Source organism: Schistocerca gregaria, chromosome X, assembly GCF_023897955.1.
Source record: "Schistocerca gregaria isolate iqSchGreg1 chromosome X, iqSchGreg1.2, whole genome shotgun sequence".
Lineage (NCBI taxonomy): Eukaryota > Metazoa > Arthropoda > Insecta > Orthoptera > Acrididae > Schistocerca > Schistocerca gregaria.
The window spans coordinates 513,164,887-513,187,366 of NC_064931.1; the positions used below are offsets into that span (position 1 = coordinate 513,164,887).

The 22,480-nt window shown below is 41.1% G+C and overlaps 1 protein-coding gene across 1 annotated transcript in view; it reads left to right on the forward strand.

Annotated features, from left to right (window-relative positions):
- Window positions 1-18,391, forward strand: part of LOC126297546 (putative inactive tyrosine-protein kinase Wsck) — a 139,883-nt gene extending 121,492 nt beyond the window's left edge. The window contains exon 12 of the mRNA XM_049988467.1: window positions 13,486-18,391. Within this exon, the coding sequence (XP_049844424.1) occupies window positions 13,486-13,560 (75 nt within the window). The 3' untranslated portion in view covers window positions 13,561-18,391. The remainder of the gene's footprint in view (window positions 1-13,485) is intronic.
- Window positions 18,392-22,480: the final 4,089 nt, after the last annotated feature.

Here is a 22,480-nt window from a genome sequence, read left to right on the forward strand (position 1 = left end):
ACATTACGCTATAGGTCCCCCTATAACTGGTTGGATAATTCGTTTCAAAGATTCGAGGGAGGCTACTGCATGCCACCTCCAATGGAACAGTAGACTACTGTATTATTCAAACCTGCCTTCCGACTGACCACAGTTTTACTAATGTAACATACAAATGCTTCATAGCCAAATTACATAGCCTAACAGTTCCACTACTGATGCGACCCAATTCAGCTACATTTCCCACTGCTTTCGTCCGTCCTGTCTCCTGCCAACACACTGAAGCACTCGCGTAACTAGCCAAAGATGAGAAAGCAGCCAACAGAGGCTCAAATCTGCAGTACCGTCCTCAATTGTACCAACGTTGCTAACATTATTGGATATAGAACTTGTGTTTGTAGTGCTACTGCTACACAATGAGTGAACCAAGTAAGATCTTATGAAGCTACTAACCTGGTTCGAACCTCACCTTCTTGTTCTTGGTAGTTTGCTACCTGATGAAAACTGAACACTTTTTGCATATAGAACTAAGTTACACAATAATGGATGCAATACCACTTTTCTGTAGTTTCTCTTGATCACACATTTATTATGTGTATGTGAGCGAAGACTTAGTTGAAAAGCTGATCCTAAACTCATGGAATGATTTCAATCAAATTTGGTGAACATATTAGTTGCAGTCTGGAAATAAACACTTTAAGGGCAAGAACCACCAGCCTCCTATTGCAGTGAGTGCGATAAGATGGGGAGAGAAGGGGGAAGATGAAGAGGTGGCCAGACAGTGAGTGGAAAGGATAAGATAGTGACAGATAGGAGGAGGTAGCCACAGATAGTAAGAGGAGGAGGCAGTGAAGGAGGAGGAGGAGATGGATGGAGATAGGGGAGGGGAAATGGTCAAAGAGAGGGGAGAGGGGGAGATGGACAAAGAAAGGAAAGGTGAGGAAATGAACTGAAACAGGGAGGAAGAGAGAGGCTGAGAGATGGGAGAGGAGAAGATGTGTAGACAGAGGTGAAGAGGAGGAGATGGGCCGAGAGAGGGGAGAGGAGAAGATGGACCCACAAAGGAAAGGGGCAGAGATGAACAGGGAAATGGAGAGGACAAGATGGACAGAGGGAGGGGAAGAGGAGATTGACAAAGAGGGGGGAGGGGGGGAGGAGATGAAATCTCTCTGTTGGTGATTAGGTGATTTTCCAGAACCATTTTTATTACTTTTCCACATTGTCGTCAGTAATTGATGTGCTAGGGCATCCAAGGCAGTTGTCGTCTTCAGTGTCAGCTTGACCTTTGAAATGTTTATACCACTTGTAAAATCTTATCTCACTCACAGTATATTTGCCAGAAACCACAGTCAACATTTTGAATATGATGCTGCATGTTATTCCATTTTTCAAGAAAATTGAATGCAAATTCCCTCTTTGTTGAAAGTAAAAATTCACCGAGTACTTGAAAATTTGTATAACCTTTTCAACTGTCAACAATAAACTAAATATTCAGAACAGCTGAAAATGCAAACATACATCAGGAACATGTTTACCAACAAGATAAAAAAATTGGGAAATTGGGTATATAAACACCACGAAATTAAAAAAATACCTATTACTTTTTGATCACACCTGCTACACATGTAAGTATTAAAAAGAGTGCAACAGTAGTAGGTGGATGACTCCTAGCTTGCTCTGTTTCACTCAGTGGTTGATAATGATTTGTACCAATGGACTTCAAATTTAAAAGCCTTCTAAAATAGCCCTAGTCAAGTTACATTGCAAAATCACACAAAAAATAATGCTTTGTGGAAACCTGCTGAACATCTGAAGTCACCTGAAATATGAAAGAAGCATATTTGTACGAGGGTCAGTCAAAAAGTAATGCCTCCTTTTTTTTTCTACGTTTAATTGTCAGGAAATTTAAATGCAATTACATAGGTTGAAAACCACAACATTGAGGATCATTTTGTCATTTTTCAATGTAATCTCCGCCCATCTCTACAGTTTTGGTCCATCTTTGAACAAGGGCATGTATCCCAGCACGGTAAAAATCACAGCTCTGCTTCCTAAGCCATTGACGCACGGATGCTTTGACGGCCTCCTCATCTTCAAAATGAATCCCACGATGAGCTTCTTTTAGTGGCCCGAACAGATGGAAGTCTGATGGTGCCAGGTCAGGGCTGTATGGGCGATGAGGCAAAACTTCCCATCCAATTTTGACAATCTCGTCAGAGGTGTGACGACTGGTGTGTGGTCTTGCATTGTCATGCAAAAGAAGAACATCTGCCATTGATTTTGTTGGGCGAACTCGCTGAAGACGTGCTTTAAGTTTTTTGAGAGTTGTGACGTATTTAACAGAATTTATTGTGCATCCCTGCTCCAAAAAATCAACCAGAATCACACCCTCTGTATCCCAGAAAACTGTTGCCATAACTTTCCCTGCCGATCGCACAGTTTTGAATTTTTTCTTCCTCGGCGAGCTTGTGTGACGCCACTCCATTGACTGCCTCTTTGATTCGGGTTCAAAAAAATGCACCCATGTTTCGTCTCCGGTCACAATTTTTTTCAGAAACTCATCTCCCTCCAAACGGAAGCGCTGCAAGTGTTGGGAGGCTATTGTTTTCCTTGCCTCTTTATTCTGATCGGTTAACATTCTTGGAACCCACCGTGCACAAACTTTTGAGTACCCCAATTGTTTAATAATCGTGATCACACTGCCTTTACTAAGAGAAATAATGCGACACACTTCATCTGCAGTCACCCGACGGTCACCACGAATGATGTCATCAACTTGCTGAATGTTGTGTGGAGTCACTGCACTCACCGGCCTGCCGCTCCGCTTTTCGTCAGTCAACGGTGTTTGCCCTTCAGCTTCCTTACAACGACGAACCCATCGTCTAACAGTGCTGACATCCACTGTCACAACACCATACACCTTCTTCAGTCTTTCATGAATGCATATGGGCGTTTCACCTTCTGCATTCAAGAATTCAATCACACAACGCTGTCTCAAACGAACATCGATGTCGGCCATCTTACAAACTTCTGCTGTGCTGCCACCTGTTGACACAGAAAGTTACTACTGCAGTGGATTGCAGAAGAAGGTTTGAGGAATGGCGCCAAATTCAAATTTTTCACTTAACTTAATTTTTTTAAGTAGAAAAAAAATGGGAGGCATTACTTTTTGACCGACCCTCGTACCATAAACTGTACAATTTTATGTTTATTCTCTACTGGTTTCAATTGTTACTATCATCTTCAAGGAGAAAAATATTGTACGTCAATGGATCAAACATACATTTCCATCATACAGGATGCGATCAAAAAGTGGTGGGACTGATTTTTTTTTAAATAATTTATTACACATATTGATACAAATCCTCAATAGTCTTCGAAATTGGACCCTTGTACTTCGTCACACAAAGTATAATGTGTCTGCCAATCCGTGAATGCATTCTGAAAGTTTCTGTCAGAATGTTGTAGAAAGTCTGGCCTGTAAGCAGGGTGAAACAACTTGGCAGTGCCATACTGAACCAACTTCTCCTGCACTAACAGCGTGGTGTGACATGGCACATTGTCATGATGGAACTTCCAGGACTGGCCGATTCCCCCTTTGCATGCGGTTGACTCATTTTCACAATCTCCTTAGGACTTCTGCATAACATTGTGCAGTCATGGTTTGTGCGGGGGATACAGACTCCTTGTGAATGATACCACAATGATCAAAACTGACCATGAGCATGGTTTTCAGCCTGGACTTGCCCATCTTAGGTCGTCTTTGGATGAGGAGATGTGTTCGTGTGCCATTCTGAAGTTTGACGTTTCATCTCCAGGTTGTACTGGAAACACCAGATTTTGTCTTTGGTACCTTCATTATTGAGAAAATGTGAGCTTTTTTGAACACAGTTCTGAATTTTTGTTGAAATTTGCACACAATTTGCTTTTTGTTCATCAGTCAAGAATCTTGGCACAAACATAGCGTAAATTTTCCTAATTGCCAAATCTCTTGTAATGATGGTTTGAGTGGTTCTCTAAAAAGGGCTTAACTACTGACTAATGAGATGAATCAATAACCGATGATAAGAGTCCAGAAGTTGTTTCTTTTTTGTCACTTTTTTGTTTACACTTGATGTTAATGGGTGACCGGCACATTAGTCACCAGTGATGAGATCCCTTTTTTATCTAAGTTTCATCAGAGCTTTGGAATTGAAACACTGTGTTTGGGCACCACTTGAGACATACTTTAAGACAAAAAAAGGGGGGGGAGGTGATGGTATTAAGGACCATTAGTAGCATGCTTGATGGCTCTACAGAGAAGGATGCGAAAACCAGAGGATTGTCCTCTTAAATATTTTAGCATAATCCCAACTTTCTATTGAGAAAGTGTCAAGATATGATTTGAAGACTTCATCAGCTTTCTACACCAAAGCAAGAACATGCAGGTTTTGAAGCACAATCTTACCCATGATTGTTTTAAAATTCATCTTTGTTGCTGTCCTTGATCAAAAGAGGCTTACAATAAACTTCAGATGCATGAAGTCCAAAGAAATAGCAAACAAAATTTGGGTGAGGAGTTTCAAATGAATTTGTGTCAGAAAAGGAGAATTTATATTTCAATTTTGAATAGAATTCGAGTGGTGAAATTGATGGGGAACCACTACAAAGTTATTTACTAAACACTAGAGTATAATTAATGGTATCAATTTTTTATTGAAGCTGATCAGGATTTAAACATCTTAGATTGTTATTCTGAAATAAAGACAAATTCAAGGAGATAAAACTGAGCTGCTGTCTATAGCACACATGGAACAAATGCAGCAATGGCAAAACTTCAACAATCAAATAAATTTTTTGATGGAATGTTTATAAAACAAATTGTTCTGAAAATTAATTAAAAGAAACAAAATATACATTCAGTTTATGAATGACAAAGAATTGGAGGAATAAATATTGTTTATTTATAAAAGTTTTTATTTATAGATGGTGCATAACTTTTTTTTATTTGTGGGAATAAGCAATGGTTAGAAACAATTACTTTCATTATTCTTGAATAAAATTTTTTGTTTGTATTCATTATTGGTGATTCAGATAAATTTTGCCGAGTTTGGGTCATTGTCAGTACAATCAGTCATGGAGTTCATGGCTTTTCTGGGTAGCCTGTTAGTAGCTTTCTTTGAACAGTGTAGGTGGAGCATTCACTGAGTAATGTAAAAATACAAATTCTGTTTGTAAGCTTGTATGCTTGCTAGTTTTGACAAACATGTTCTGCCTTACCCAAAGCATCCCTCTGCTCTGCGTTCTTGGGTGACATTTGTTCACTGCAGTAATAATTTCTACAAAAATGAGAAAACCAAAGGAGAATTGTATGTTGTTATAAAGAAAGCCTCTTACCTGCTGAAATAGGAAGCAAGTTATGTTTTGTTACTTAATTTTGCCCCAGGACAATTTATTATTTGAACTGTTTTTAATGGGAAAAAATGCAGTGAAGTAACAGCTTAATTATGAGATGAAACATACAAAAGTGCTTTCAAGGAAAAGAGAGGATCATCCATTAAACAATGAAAAGGTTTCATTTACCAGACCCATAAAAAAGCCTTTTGTGTCTGTTGAGGTATTTCCAAAAGAAAGAAAAGAGAGAGAGAGAGAGAGAGAGCTCACTGAATTCAAGGAAATAGCACGAGCAATTCTTTTATGCATGTACAAGGAACAGTGAATCACTCTGTATTAGTTAAGTTAAGGTGTTAAGTAATTGATAGGCTTCATAAATACAAGGGTAAGTCAATTATCATCTGTAATTCAGTTATATTTTTGCTTATTTTGGTAGTACTGTCATTTTTCATTAACGACACATGCTTTGTCTATTTGTTGTTATATCTTTGCAATTTTCAAGCTGCTAGGTTAGTTTCGTTATCACTGCCATGCTGTTAATCATGGCTTCTCCGCTGTCTATTTGTACCAAAGAATAGCACCGTTCAGTAATCCGTTTTTTGTGGTCAGAAGGCGTATCAGGGGCCAAAATTCATCGAAGATTTTCAATACAGTGTGGGAACAGTGTTTTGCCACAACAGAGTGTCTGCGAATGAATTGAAAAATTCCAGAATGGTTGCACAAGTGTTATGCACGATGAAGGAGCCAGACGACCATTTACCACCACAAATGAAGAAACCATTGAGCGTTTACATGAAATGATTCTTTTGGGCATACGATTAACTATTGATGAAGTGGCACATCATCTGCAAATTAGTCACAGTTCTGCCTATGAAATCATTCATGACAGACTTGGGTTTCATAAAGTTTGTGCAAGATGGATCCCAAAACACCTTGCACAGTTGCATAAACAAACACGCTTGGACATCCGTAAAAAAACATTTGGATCACTATGGTAACAAAGGAGACAACTTCTTAGACATGATCATTACTGGTGACAAAACATTGATCCATCATTACGAGCCAGAGAGTAAATGGCAGAGTATGGAATGGAAACACCCAAATTCGCCATGCAAGAAGTAGTTCAAAACCCAGCCGTCCACAGGAAAACTGATGCTTACGGTTTTTTGGGACGAACAAGGTCCAGTACTGGAACATTATGGGGAAAGGAGCAGAACAGTGTACATGCAATTCGAAGCAAACATCGAGGATTGCTGTCAAAAGTTGTTGTGTTGTTGAATTACAGTGCCTGTCTGCATACTGCTGCCCACACTGCTGAAATGCTCCAGAAACTCAAATTTGAAGTACTGGATTGTCCTCCAAATAGCCCTGATCTTGCCCCTTCTATCACTTGCTTGGTCCACTCAAACAGGCATTAAGGGGCTGTTGATTTGCCTCTGACGAAGCAGTGAAAGAAGCTGTGCATTCCTGGCTCGCAGCTCAACCGAGAACCTTCTTTTATGAGGGTATCAGGAAGCTTGTACAACGATGGACCAAGTGCATTGAAACGCAAGGAGACTATCTCAAAAAATGATGTTCTTGTAAACTTCTTATTAGATTACAATAAAATTTTATAACTACTTTGCGGATAATAATTGATTTACCCTTGTAGTACTAAAAATATTGCTAAGCTTTTTGACAATGTCCTACTTGAGAACTTACAGAAAAAAAACCACACACACACACACACACACACACACACACACACACACACACACACACACGAGTGTACGTTGTACACAGCTTTGTGTATTTTGCTCCATTATGTTGGAGATAGATGTACTGCCAGGCATAGTAAGGTAACACAATCATCTCAAAATGATTGACTTCTGAATGAGAAGAGAGAGATTCTAATCTCTGTCCATCAGTAATGAAGTAATTTAAGATAACAAAAGACAATGTAAATTAAACTGCTTCAGTGAAGACAGAGCTGATTTCTACCTACATACAGGGTGTTACAAAAAGGTACGGCCAAACATTCAGGAAACATTCCTCACACTCCAAGAAAGAAAATATGTTATGTGGACATGTGTCCGGAAATGCTTACTTTCCATGTTAGAGCTCATTTTATTACTTCTCTTCAAATCACATTAATCATGGAATGGAAACACACAGCAACAGAACGTACCAGCATGACTTCACTTTGTTACAGGAAATGTTCAAAATGTCCTCCGTTAGTGAGGATACATGCATCCACCCTCCATCGCATGGAATCCCTGATGCGCTGATGCAGCCCTGAAGAATGGCGTATTGTATCACAGCCGCCCACAATACGAGCACGAACAGTCTCTACATTTGGTACTGGGGTTGCATAGACAATAGCTTTCAAATGCCCTCATAAATGAAAGTCAAGAGGGTTGAGGTCAGGAGAGCGTGGAGGCCATGGAACTGGTCCACCTCTGCCAATCCATCGCTCACCGAATCTGTTGGTGAGAAGCGTATGAACACTTCGACTGAAATGAGCAAGAGCTCCATCGTGCATGAACCACATGTTGTCATACTTGTAAAGGCACATGTTCTAGCAGCACAGGTAGAGTATCCCGTATGAAATCATGATAACGTGCTCGATTGAGCGTAGGTGGAAGAACATGGAGCCCAATCAAGACATCACCAACAATGCCTGCTCAAACATACAGCAATGAGTCGCATGTTAACACAAGCACCGAAGTCAACATTACCTTCCTTCAATTGGGCCAACTGGCGGTGAATCGAGGAAGTACAGTACATACTGACGAAACTACACCGGCGCCTTTATCCTCGCCTTCGAGGGGGACGTTCTCCTGGAGAAGGTAAAGGTGATGTGCTACCGGTGCGACGTGCGACCTTACGTCCCGCCTCCTATGCGCTGCTTTCGGTGTTTGCGCTTCGGGCACATGTCGTCACGGTGTGAGGCTGAGCCCCTTTGTGGCGATTGCTGACGTCCTCTTCGTGAGGAACATACATGCACCCCACCACCTCGGTGCGTCAATTGTCCTGGCCTCCACTCGCCTAGATCTTTATAGACTGCCCCGCATATCAGAAGGAGAAGATTCAAGAATTAAAAACCTTGGACCGTCTCTCTTATTCTGAGGCCAGGAAGAAGTATGACCGCCTCCATCCCGTGACGTTGACAACTTCATTTGCCTCAGTCGTGTCCACTCCTTCCACAGTATCCTCAGCCCTATCCTGTCCCCCATCCACCTCCTCACCCCATCCGGGGTCTATGCCTCCGCCTCCCAAATCCCTCCCTTCCAAATCCTCCTCCCTCGTGGCCCCTGCCCCCTCTGCCCCAGGGGCCATCCTTCCTCCTCCTCCTCCTCCTCCTCCTCCTCCTCCTCCCCCCCCTCCGCCGCCTGAGAAGTGATCCTCTTCTCAGGCGTCCATTGGGGAAACGTTCCGGACCCCGGCTTCTGAGGTCCGGCATTCCAAAACGGACCTTCTTCGGGTCCAGCCCACCATCCCCGTGCCTCATCGGACTTCCAAGAAGGCCTCCAAGAAGAAGTCTTTATCCCCCTCTCCACCCCGGCGCGTTTCGTCTGACGTTCCATCCATGAGTCGCTGCTCCCGGCCGTCCTCAGTTTCACCGGGACGCTCTGCTGCCAGACGCTCAGCTGGCCTGTCGTCGGCGAATGATGCTGCCCCTCCTACGCAACCCAGGAATGCGGCCGCAGCTCGATGGAACAGGATCCGCCTTCTGCAGGTTGTAGCGTTGTTCCCTCAAAACCTGGCCCTCCGCGGCCGTCAAGGTGACCAGCTCTTCACCCGTTTCGTTCCCCCTTTTTTCTGACTAGCGATGGCTTTGTTACATTGGGGGAATTACAACTGCTCCTCCGCCAGCACTGTCCTCTCGTCCTTGGTCTCCAGGAAACCAAGTTGCGCCCAACTGACTGCTTTTACTCACTATACTTCGGAACAGTCTGACCTCACCCCTGTGGACGGTATTCCAGATCATGGTGCGGTCATGTTGCTCGTTCGGGACGATGTCTATTACCATCCCATCCCATTGACCACCCCACTCCAAGCAATAGCTGTCCGTATTACTCTTTCTGCCTTTACTTTTCTGTTTTTACTGTCTACACTCCATCGTCATCCGCAGTTAGTCGGGCTGACTTGATGCACCTGATTGTTCAGCTTCCTCCGCCGTTTTTATTGTTTGGCGACTTCAACGCCCATCATCCCCTTTGGGGCTCTCCTGCATCCTGTCAGAGAGGCTCCCTCTTGGTGGATGTCTTCAACCATCTCAATCTTGTCTGCCTCAATACTGGCGCCCCGACTTTCCTCTCAGACTCTACTCATACCTACTCCCACTTGGACCTCTCGATCTGTTCTACCACTCTTGCCCGTCGGTTCGAGTGGTATGTCCTTTCTGACACCTATTCGAGCGACCATTTCCCCTGTGTCGTTCGTCTCCTGCACCACACCCCATCCCCACGTCCTTCGAGCTGGAACATACTGAAAGCTGACTGGGGACTTTACTCCTCCCTGGCGACCTTTCCGAACCACGATTTTCTCAGTTGTGACAGTCAGGTCGAATACCTCACGGCTGTTATCATCAATGCTACCTCTTCTTCACGTCGCATTTCCGTCCCCTGGTGGAATGAGGCTTGTAGAGACGCTATCCGTGCTCGACGACGTGCTTTACGCACTTTTCGCCGCCATCCTACGTTGGCGAATTGTATTGGATACAAACGACTCGGAGCACAATGCCGTAGAGTCATCAAAGACAGCAAGAAAGCTTGTTGGGCCTCTTTCACCAGCTCCTTTAACAGTTTTACTCCTTCTTCTGTCGTCTGGGGTGGCCTGCGCCAGCTGTTGGGCATTAAGGCCCACTCCTCGGTACCTGGCCTGACTTCAGGTAATGAGGTACTTGTTGATCCTGTGGATGTCTCAAACGCCTTCGGCCGCTTTTTCGCAGAGGTTTCAAGCTCCGCCCATTACCACCCTGCCTTCCTTCCCAGGAAAGAGGCAGAAGAGGCTCGGCGACCTTCCTTCCACTCGCTGAATCTGGAAAATTATAATGCCCCCTTTACTATGCGGGAACTCGAACGTGCACTTGCACTGTCCCGGTCCTCTGCTCCGAGGCCAGATGCCATTCACGTTCAGATGCTGACACACCTTTCTCCGGCAGGCAAAAGCTTTCTTCTTCGTACCTACAATCGCGTCTGGACCAAAGGTCAAGTCCCAATGCGTTGGTGTGACACCGTCGTTGTTCCTATACCCAAACCCGGGAAGGATAGACACCTTCCTTCTAGTTACCGCCCCATTTCTCTTACAAGCTGTGTCTGTAAGGTGATGGAGCGCATGGTTAACGCTCGGTTAGTTTGGATTCGTGAGTCTCGATGGCTACTTACCAATGTTCAATGCGGCTTTCGTCGGCACCGCTCCGCTGTTGACCACCTTGTGACCTTGTCGACATTCTTCATGACCAACTTTTTGCGAAAGCGCCAAATGGTAGCCATGTTCTTCGATTTGGAGAAGGCTTATGGTACCTTTTGGAGAGGAGGTATCCTCTGCACTATGCACATGTGGGGTCTACGTGGTCACCTGCCCCTTTTTATTGATTCCTTTTTAACAGATCAAAAGTTTAGGGTACGTGTGGGCTCTGTATTGTCCGACATCTTCCTCCAAGAGAACGGAGTGTTTCAGGGCTCCGTCTTGAGCGTAGCCCTTTTTGCCATAGCGATCAATCCAATTATGGATTGCATTTCACCTAATGTCTCAGGCTCTCTTTTTGTCGATGACTGCAGTGCCCAGCGAACATGTCTCCTGGAGCGCTGCCTTCAGCGTTGTCTTGACAGCCTATACTCATGGAGTGTGGCTAATGGCTTCCGGTTCTCTGAAGAGAAGACGGTTTGCATCAACTTTTGGCGATATAAAGCGTTCCTTCCACCATCTTTACATCTCGGTCCCGTAATTCTCCCATTCGTGGAAACAACTAAGTTTCTGGGGCTCACACTGGACAGGAAACTTTGTTGGTCTCCGCATGTCTCTTATTTGGCTGCCCATTGTACACATTCCCTTAATGTCCTCGGAGTTCTTAGTGGTTCATCTTGGGGAGAGGATCGCACTGTCCTGCTTCACTTGTATCGGTCCATAGTCCGATCAAAGCTGGATTATGGGAGCCTCGTCTACTCGTATGCTCGGCCATCCCTCTTACGCCGTCTCAACTCCATCCACCATCGGGGGTTACGTCTTGCGACCGGAGCATTCTACACTAGTCCCGTCGAGAGTCTTTATGCTGAAGCTGCCGAATTACCATTGACCTACTGGCACGGCATACTGCTTTGTCGGTATGCCTGCCGGCTGTTGTCAATGCCCGACCACCCCTCTTATCAGTCCTTCTTCGCCGATTCTCTCGACCGTCAGTATGGGTTGTACGTGTCTGCCCTGCTGCCCCCTGGAGTCCGCTTTCATCGCCTGCTTCGACAATTGGATTTTGCCCTCCCTACCACCTTCAGAGAGGGTGAGAGCCCGACACCACCTTGGATCCAGGCTCCGGTTCATATTCATCTCGACCTCAGCTTGCTCCCGAAGGAGGGTACTCCGGCTCGTCTACTCGTATGCTCGGCCATCCCTCTTACGCCGTCTCAACTCCATCCACCATCGGGGGTTACGTCTTGCGACCGGAGCATTCTACACTAGTCCCGTCGAGAGTCTTTATGCTGAAGCTGCCGAATTACCATTGACCTACTGGCACGGCATACTGCTTTGTCGGTATGCCTGCCGGCTGTTGTCAATGCCCGACCACCCCTCTTATCAGTCCTTCTTCGCCGATTCTCTCGACCATCAGTATGGGTTGTACGTGTCTGCCCTGCTGCCCCCTGGAGTCCGCTTTCATCGCCTGCTTCGACAATTGGATTTAGCCCTCCCTACCACCTTCAGAGAGGGTGAGAGCCCGACACCACCTTGGATCCAGGCTCCAGTTCATATTCATCTCGACCTCAGCTTGCTCCCGAAGGAGGGTACTCCGGCTGCAGTGTATTGCTCACGGTTTGTCGAACTTCGTGTGCGACTTGCCAGTCGCACCTTTATTTACACTGATGGCTCCAAAACTGACGATGGTGTCGGCTGTGCCCTTGTCGTCGAGGCCGTCACCGTTAAATACCGGCTCCTCGACCAGTGTTCCAGCTTTACGGCTGAGCTTTTTGCTCTCCATCAGGCCGTTCAGTATGCCCGCCGACACTGCCATTCGTCGTATGTACTCTGCTCTGATTCACTCAGTGCTCTTCAGAGCCTTGGAGCTCCATATCCGGTCCATCACTTGGTGCAACGGATCCAGCAGTCCCTGCATTCTTTTGCTGATGATGGCTCTCCTTTCAGCTTTCTGTGGGTTCCCGGCCATGTAGGAGTGCCTGGGAATGAGGCTGCTGATGCTGCAGCCAAGGCTGCAGTCCTCCTGCCTCGTCCAGCCTCCCATTGTGTCCCGTCGTCTGACATTAGTGGGGTTGTTTCTAAGAGGCTTGTGTCATTGTGGTGGGATACTTGGTCATCACTTCAAGGAAACAAGCTCCGGGCTGTAAAACCGTTCCCAACTGCATGGACAACCTCCTCCCGACCATCTCGGTGAGAAGAGGTCCTTCTGACCAGGTTGCGGATTGGGCATTGCCGGTTTAGCCACCGCTATCTGCTCTCCGGTGACCCAGCCCCGCAGTGCCCTTGTGGTCATGCACTGACAGTGCGCCATGTTTTATTGTCGTGTCCCCATTTTAGTCAATCTCGTGTTGTCCTGTCTTTGCCATCTACTTTACAGGATATTTTAGCTGATGACGCTCGAGCAGTAGTTGAGTGCCTTTAAAAAAAATAAAAAAAAATCTGCTTCATTTCTCCCCCACTCATTGTCACACAGTGTTTTCATCTACAATGATAGATTTACATAATTTTAGAATTTAGTCTGCAGAGTCACAACATTACAATAGAACGAATAGGAAACTGAAGAAATCCTAATGATGCTGCTTGCTTGTAATGTTCATCTTTTTAGTGTTGATTTTCTGTTGATATTTTTAATTAAAAAATGTGTTGCACATATTCCTTACTGCAGTTAATTTTACTGTATTTATGTAGTTATTAAACATGTATCATTCCCGTTTTCATAGAGTCTCTCCTTTTTTTTTACAGGTTCATTTGAATTTCTCAGCAAGTGTTGGCGTTCATTATCAACAGTACTTTCCAGACTTGGAAATGCAGAAATAGTGTTTTTCTGCAGTAGCGCTGATGCTTAACTAATTGTTATACATTACTTATAATATTTTATTGTGTCAGTCTTTAGTACACCTAAGAGAGCCAGACTTTTTTTTATAATAGCAGAAGTTGTTCTGATTTGGAAAACCTGTAAAGTGCAGTATATAGTGGGCTTTTCAGTCAGGTTTGCGATATAAGTCTGACCTATGTGACAAAAAAATTTGGTGTTTACATAACAGGTTGTGCCAAGGTGTTGAGAATCCCCCCCTTTGCTCTCATAATTTTACACCCACTTGTGTTCTTTCCTTATCAGTGAATTTATTCTTATCCCCTCCCACACATTTCTTTCTTCATTTTTATCATATTATTTGTTTAATATTATAAGAACATGTGTAATATTCATTATTTTTTTATTCCGTCCCTGCTTCCCACAGTGACATTCAATGTGTACTTCTTTTTTATTTCATCACTGTTAAGTCATTGGTAAAAAATCTGTGTATTTTGTTGCAACCTACTGCTCTGTAATTATTCATTTGCTGTCTCTACTTGAATGGTTAACACAGTTGTGTGTGTGTGTGTGTGTGTGTGTGTGTGTGTGTGTGTGTGTGTGTTTTTGTGGTGCCACTGCTTTTGATTTTACATAGCCTCTTGACACTTTCTATGTAATTGGAAAGTCAGTAGATTGCTTAAGGATGCAGTCTGGTTGAATAACCTGGAAGAAGTAGAAAGACCTTCCCTGGATATGACCAGCTGAGAGCTTGGTCATTCAGGTAAAGCCTGATTAAACCAGAACGGGCTCAGTGTGTAACTTTTATATATGTGCCAATAGACTGGACTGCTGAAATGGTCATTGTTAGGTAACTAGTCTTTACAGTAAGTGGCAGTTGTCATGGCAAGTTTTATTTTTATTTTTGTTTTTTCTTAACTCCATTGATTGTAACCTGTTTTTAACATTCCATTGACAGCAGTGAAATTTCACTGATAGTTATGTACTTATATTATTTTTAAGTTTATAGGCACTTATTTTTTACCATTTTTTAAAATGTTGGCACTCACATTGGTATTGTGAACAAAGATGTAGGAGCTAGAAAATTTTATTAGTATTTATTTAAGTTAAATATTATTATTTGAGGATCATGTAGATGCATTTTATATAATTGACATAACAAAACATCAGAGTAGATTATGATATTCTCTGTCATGTTATTTCCAAGATAATTTCTAGTTTGTGACAAATCTGTGCTGAAAAGATAAGTAGATATATCTAGCCATACTATGCTTTCTGCAAATTCTTACAACATGTTTTATGTGGAAAATTGTACATCTATAAAATGGTAATTGGGTGTGGATTTGGGAGTGCACAATGCTATGCAGCCTCATTCAGGTCCATGTTACTTCTTAATCTGTTTGGATGTTAAGGAAAAGTAATGCTATATATTGAGATTTTGATGATGCATATTCTGTTAAGAGTATTTCAGTAATCATTATCAGTGAAACTTGATATAGTATTTACATGCCAAAGACCTTAGGCTTATTTAGTTCGGAATACCACAAAAAAGGACTAATGATTGAGAATGGGAAGTCAAGATCCACCTTGCAGAAATAACCATGAGCAGTTACAAGATGCACCTTATGAGCTGATGTAAAATGTTTGTTGACTTAACAGCAGAGGAAGGGGCCAGATTAATGTATTTAGACTCAGTCTGCAATGGAAGAATAGAGTGAGCCACTTTCAGCAGGCTATAAAAATATCAGAGTTAAGAGGTACAGAAATTTTATGTGCATGGTATTGTGAAATGTGTTGAACTAGTCAACTACAGACAAACAAAAATAGAGAGAAAGAAAAAATGCTCAGAATCTGAGCGGCAGTGTGCTAATGGAAGAAGAAGAGAAGTTACCCTTGACCTCATCATTTCCTTACAACAGCTTTGTTATGCTTTTAACATAAACACTGCCATCTCTCTCTAATTGTCCCCTATGGTATTTCATGTTAATATCTTTAATTTGCAGCCATATTACACTATCTGCTACAAAAGTACCTTGTCTCTCATACCTTCCTTCTCTGTTGAGTGGTTTATATCTTTCTTTACATATCATAACCAGCTTAAGCTCTAGTGAATCTGCTGCCAGTGCAGTAAACTGGTAATAATAAGTAAATAAATAAATACAACATGTAGCTCCCACTACAGTGGTGATATAGAAGTATAGAGTTTTCATTATTTTGGGTTATGAAATAGCCTGCAGTTTAACTCATTAACCTTTATTGTTGGCAGTATGAGAGAAACAGGTTGTGCTGCTAAATTTTATTGTTTTCCCTAAGCTTAGCATCTGAGACCTAAATTGATCTTATAGTAAACAGAAACAAAATTAATGTCAAGTACAATAATTTCTATTTTCCACCACTTCAGTGGCATGTATGCATGCATGCCACTGCTTTAATGTGTAAATAATGGAAGAAGATAAGATAACATCTCACCGTGTAGTTGAGACATCGGTAAACTTGTAAAAGACTCAGAATGTTGCAGAGTTATGGATTAACCCTCCTTCAGAGCTTTTGTGTATACATACAGTTGCAAGGCTACATTGCCCCCAGCTGACCACATGGGACTGGCACTGCAGCTTGACTGGGTTTGGGAATTGTTGAGTGGAGTGGGTAAGGAGAGAAAGAAGAGGGAGTGATGGTTGCGGTGGCTGACAGCAGGCAAGTAGAGGCAGCAGGTGCATGAGATACGAATGTGAGACCAGTGAGCTAATCTTGGCTGCAGGCAGGGTGAGTTGTACATGGTGTGTGATGGTGTAGAGAAGTTGATTGGGAGGGGAAATCAAACAAAGGAAGAGGAGACTGTGGGGAGGTGGTCAGGTGGGACAATGTAACGGTACAGTTTTTGTGTGTGTGCTGTAAAGCTATGTAGAAGGATTCAGCCTAAAGCTAGCAACATTCTCAATCATGTTTATGTGCCTATTGACAACTTGACACCTGTTCCATAGAGTAATATCTTTTCTCCATTATTTATATTCCACACAGGACTTTCCATTATCATATTTACATGCCACTGTTTATTTATTCAGGTAGATTCTCATTTAGACTTGCCACATTCAAGACCTTCTTGCCCTAGGAAAGTTTGACATTGTCATGAAGAATAAAACCTAAGATATTCGCTCCAGTGGCAAGCGGTGCTAACCATGAAACTTTGAAGGTAGGGAACATTATCCTGGGGGGAAAAATCAGGTTCTTAATATTCACAGAGAAAGTGAATGTTATGCATAATACAGACATATAAGATATGTAGAAGGAAATGTTACCAAACTGTACAGTGGTTTCAATGCAGGAAATCCAATAGGAATAGAGAATTCTGCAGGATAAAGTAAGATACCTTAAAATGACAGAAGTTGGGCTCCATTCATTACAGTAGGGTAATCTGTTTTAATACTTCCCCTTAAGGCCCTGCACTCTCAGGTGCCCCTTAGCTCAGCTGCGGACAGGCACAGCTAACACGGCCGCCAGGCAGCCCTTTTACACTCATTCTGCATGTACGCAAACCACTTGCCCACCCTTGCCCATGTGCTTGACAGCTGCAGAAGAACGATCCAGATGCTTAACGGCCCTCACATTAACTGTTTACCCACCTGTGCCTGTGGGCGATTGCTTCCCACAGGCATGCTCTCAAGCTGGAACAGCCTACTGTAGAATTTCATGGTTCTACTAAATCCCACAAAACATGAGTGAGTGAACAGAACAGATAGTTTCACTTCAGGCATCAAATGATTTTATTCAGCTATAAGCTTGTCAGTTGAGCAGTGCATTTATGTACGTGAGGCACATTTTGAAGTCCCACTATCATGTCTTTCATTAGTCAGACATTCACAGCAAAATATATGTAGCTGAAGTTAAAGGGATGAAACCTTCTGCTCATGAAATAATGTTGTGATCTTTGTTACTTTTGTCAAATTATGGGAAGTATATGAATGTCATAACAGTGATAACGTAAGTGAGGACTATGAAAAAAAGTCAGTTTAATTGCAGTTGGGTTGAAATTCCAGATGTATTTGTATATTAAGTAATTAGGGAAATTTCTTACCCTCAAAATTGTTTTATGCTATCTTGTCTTCATGTAACCTTGTTGGCTTACAGTGCACTACAAGCTCCTGACTGCATATTTTGCAACATTGTTACAATGTTTATGTGAAACTGTGATGTTTGTTGATTCTTTTCAACTGTGTTTAGAAGTTGTACTGAATGAAATATCGTCTTTGTACAGTGTGTAATAAACATCAGTATTTTTTCATCCTTCCCTGTATTTGTGGCCATGTTACTGAATCTGGCACTCCAGTGAATGTGGCACAGCTGAAGTTGAATTGGCTGTCAGTTTGTGTTTAGGGCCACTGCTGTTCTACACTTTGTGTTTTCCAAATTTTAATTGTGTCAAATTATTTACGAATCAATAGTGGCACTGAAATTCATTTTGTGACATATAAAATAAGACACTGTCTATGTTTGTAAACTGTCTGTAGCCCGGGCAGCAATCTCTTATTGAGTCATATTGCAAGTACACTGTGATGTATACAAGGCCCACTGCCTCTCTGTTCCTCAACTGATCTAAGAGTGATGTATCACACCCATATTTTCTAGCCCAGTATTAAATTAATTATAGTATGTGTGATGATTTATTGCAATTAGTGTTCTGTAATTAGGGAAAAGAAACAAAAAATAAGTTGTGACAGCCTCCGTCCACAGTTTACAAATTATATTGTATGTACGTAGTTTATTTTTTTATTTTATTTTATTTTGTCCTTGGAAAGACCAAATAAAGTTCACTGTATTATAGTGATCTGTGTAACTCAAGCAATGTGAGAACTTTCTTTTTATATTATATTTGTCACCCCTATTACCTTTTTATTATTATTATTATTATTATTATTATTATTATTATTGCCATCATAGTTGCCCAAATAAATGGGTGTCACACATACCACATTTTATCTGGTCTGTTGCTGTAATAACTTTTATTTAATTACACTCCAAGCTATGTAATATGTTGGTAGGTGTTTAGATCCATGACAGCAGTCAGTTTCTGAAACATTTGAGTGACTCAGGGGTACACAGTGGTAAGCACCAAAATCATAGTTTTGAGATACAGTGGATTTAAAGTTATGATCTGAATATAAGATAATAATGCCATAAAAACTCAAGAATCATGATATTTTTAATCCAAATATTGCTTTCTTTGTGGTAAAGTAGTGACAAATGAAGAAGGAGAGCATAGCAAAGTAACAGCAGGACAAATGAAAATAAGTTAATTCCTGATGAAGTAAGACTTTGGCCAGCTGAGAATGATAAAGTGATTCAAAGGCATTAATGACAGCATAACAAATTGGGACAGTAAAAGTAGGAAGGGTAATAAATGAAAAATAGTAATGTGGATCAATTTGGTATGAGTTGTAGGAACCATTATGAATTGTCTACAGATACAGTTTTATGAAGCCTAAGTCAGGACAAGAACAAATGTCACATTGAACAAACTTTTGTATTGCCATAATGAAACACCACTCCAGTTTTTTTAAAGAACTGTATTATGTTCACACGACCTGTTTTGCCTATATATTAGACCATTATGAAGTGTATCTGAAAGTTATACTGTATAGAAGCAATGTGAAATAATACTGGAAGTGTTGAGAGCTCATGTTTTCTCTACTGCATATCTTTCAGGCACACTTGATAATGGCCTGACATAGGCTGAAACTGATCGTGTGAACTTTATTTAAGTTGTTAAGAAGAAGAAGAGCAACTGGAGCTGTGTTTCATTAATTGAACATCACAGTATCAGTAGCATCATCCAGACATTCAACTTTTGTACAAAAAGAGATTGTGTACTGCTGGTGCAGTTAAATTAATAGATTAGGCAGTGCATAGTATGAAATTTGGATGTGGGACAGTAGCATGGTGGGAAGGTCTAGTGACAAAGCCTGGAGTTAGTGCAAGGGGAGTTGCCTAATAACAAGAACATTGAAGGTGGGTTTTGGAGTATATAAAGAATCATTGATGATATTAGTATTAAAGTAGTTGGCAGCATCATTATCAGCTCCATTTAGATACTGTGAAGAGAGGAGCACAGGAGCTGTTCTGTAGATTCAGGATGTGCTGAACCATGGATGTTCTCACTAGGAAATTCCGGAGAATTCATTGTTAGAAGAAACCTAAGCTTGGTTTTTTGACCAGTGGTTGCAATGATCAGCATTCAGGAACTGCACCTGTGCCATGTTGTGAGAAGTAAATGAATTTTTGTATGCCTAGAGTACAATAGCTTAATACCAAAAATTCCAGATCACACTCACTGTTATTTTGTAGCAGCCTTCATTTCAGTGTTGGTATTGTACACACAGTACATGGAAATTGGCAAAATTAGGTAATGAAAGATGTCTTGCGTATGGTGAGCTGTTTCATGTGCATCCTGGGTATGAAAACTAATATGCTTGGTGGCAGTGGATATCATAGACATTGATTTGATTCTTGTGTCCACTTAGCGGATGTGAAAGTTCTCTGAATGTGGGATAGGGAAAAGTGGGCATTTCAAGCTATACTTCAGAAACTGAATTTATGGTTATTCTATTCAAGACTGTTTACCAGAAGTTTGATATATTACTTGTTGTATACTGAGTCAGTAGGTAGTTTATGCCGTTTTGGAATTGGAGCAGGTTTGATCTGAAAGGAAATGTATTTTTGGAGTGTGTGTTTGATTAGTGTAAACACTTTTCTTGTTTGTGAATTTATTGTGAACAGACTAAATAGGTTGCACTGGTGAAGCAGAAGAGGACATCAAGATACATGACAGGAAAGGGAACAAATTTAGACCTTTGGATGATAGTTAAGATGATAAATATATCAAAGAATCCAAAACCTTTTGACTTTCTTGTTTAAGTTTGCATATGTACAGCTTGTAAACACCTCTGCTGACAATAATCCCATTACACACTAATTTTGCCTCAATAACATGTATGTTTACATTTTTTTTTTCAATCCATGTTATGGGATTATACATGCCATTTTGAAAATAGTAATATAATATCTTCTGAGATTTCCACTAATGTGCTGAGTTTCTTTCAGTAATTGGGAATTTTTCCCTTGTCTGTGTAAAATGCTCAGCTTATATTATTTTTAAATCCAATCATTAATTCCAAAGATTATGCAATTTTGTGATATTGTAATGGCAAATTTATGCATCCAAAAAGGAAAATAATAATGATTTTTCATGTTATGTTCATTTTTCAGCAGACATCAAACATGTATGTGAAAATATAAAATTAAATAATAGTTTAATTACAAATTATACAAGTAATTGAAGCTGACAGCTTAAGAGAAAGTATTTGTCATCTTTATCGTTACAGTATTAATATGTTCTTTCAAAACTGCTTCTTTTTATCATTATTGTTTTCAGTTCTAAAGTACAGTAAAATGTATTTTCCTTCTGGTATTGCTGTAATCTTATTTTTACAAACATCATTCACCGAGTCCTTGCCCCAATTGAAGCCCTGGTTCATACCATACCCAAAAATATGCTTTATGATATTCTTATCACCAATTTGCATATTTATTTCCAAAATTACTAAATTAAGTGTGGAAATACTGAGATACCCCTTTCTAAGCAATGTTTTTACAGTGACTTCCTTGAGTAACATGCCAGTGGAAGTTGTTGGTATGAACTAATAATTTTCATGGTTTTCCATTATATGAACAAGAAAATCATATCACCTTATATTTTAGTGCATTCTGAAATTTAAGATTACTGTGTCTCCTGAAATATCTCCCTCATGTGTTAAGAAATTAGTTACTATGTTTTTAAATCATTTTAACAATGAGTTTATTAGCTCAGTTGTATAAAGGGAAAATTCAGTTAGCAAAATCAACAAATTATGAGATGTAATTGCTGGCCGTACTTAGCTTAAGGAGACAAAGTGTTTAGTACTGGTCATAAGTGTACATAAAAGTAAAAGAGATGACATTATCCTAGCTTTTGGAATTATTAGGTCCTAGTTAGTTAGGATAATATCATCTCTTTTACTTTTATCTGTGTCTCTTGGCAATACTAAGCCTTTTGTCTCCTGAAGGTAGGCTTATTGGCTCATATTCTAAAAATTGTATAGTATTTTCAGTTTATTTGCTCCTCATTTGCATCATACTATAAAGCAGAAAACAAAGAGAATGGCTGAAATATATGTACGCATGGGATAAATACAATGCAGTTGTAGTACAAGGAATTTGTTTGGCTTGACTTCAGTCAGCAAGGTGTGTCCATTGATAAGAGGTTTAACTGGAAGCAACATATTGATGGTCTGCTGAAACGTCTGAGTTCGGCTACGTATGCTATTAGGGTTATTGCAAATTTTGGTGATAAGAATCTCAGTAAATTAGCTTACTATGCCTACTTTCATTCACTGCTTTCGTATGGTATCATATTCTGGGGTAATTCATCGTTGAGTAGAAAAGTATTCATTGCTCAAAACGTGTAATCAGAATAATTGCTGGAGCCTACCCACGGTCATCTTGCAGACATCTGTTTAAGGATCTAGGGATCCTCACAGTAACCTCACAGTATATATATTCACTTATGAAATTTGTTGTTAATAATCCAGCCCAGTTCAAAAGTAATAGCAGTGTGCCTAGCTATAACACCAGGAGAAGGACGACCTTCACTATGCAGGGTTAAATCTGACTTTGGCTTAGAAGGGGGTAAATTATGCTGCCACAAAAGTCTTTGGTCACCTACCAAACAGCATCAAAAGCCTGACAGATAGTCAACCAACATTTAAAAATAAATTAAAAGAATTTCTAGATGACAACTCCTTCTACTCATTGGCTGAATTTTTAGATATAAATTAAGGGAGGGAAAAAAACTAACTTAAGCATTAGTGTCATGCAATATTTTGTGTAATGTAA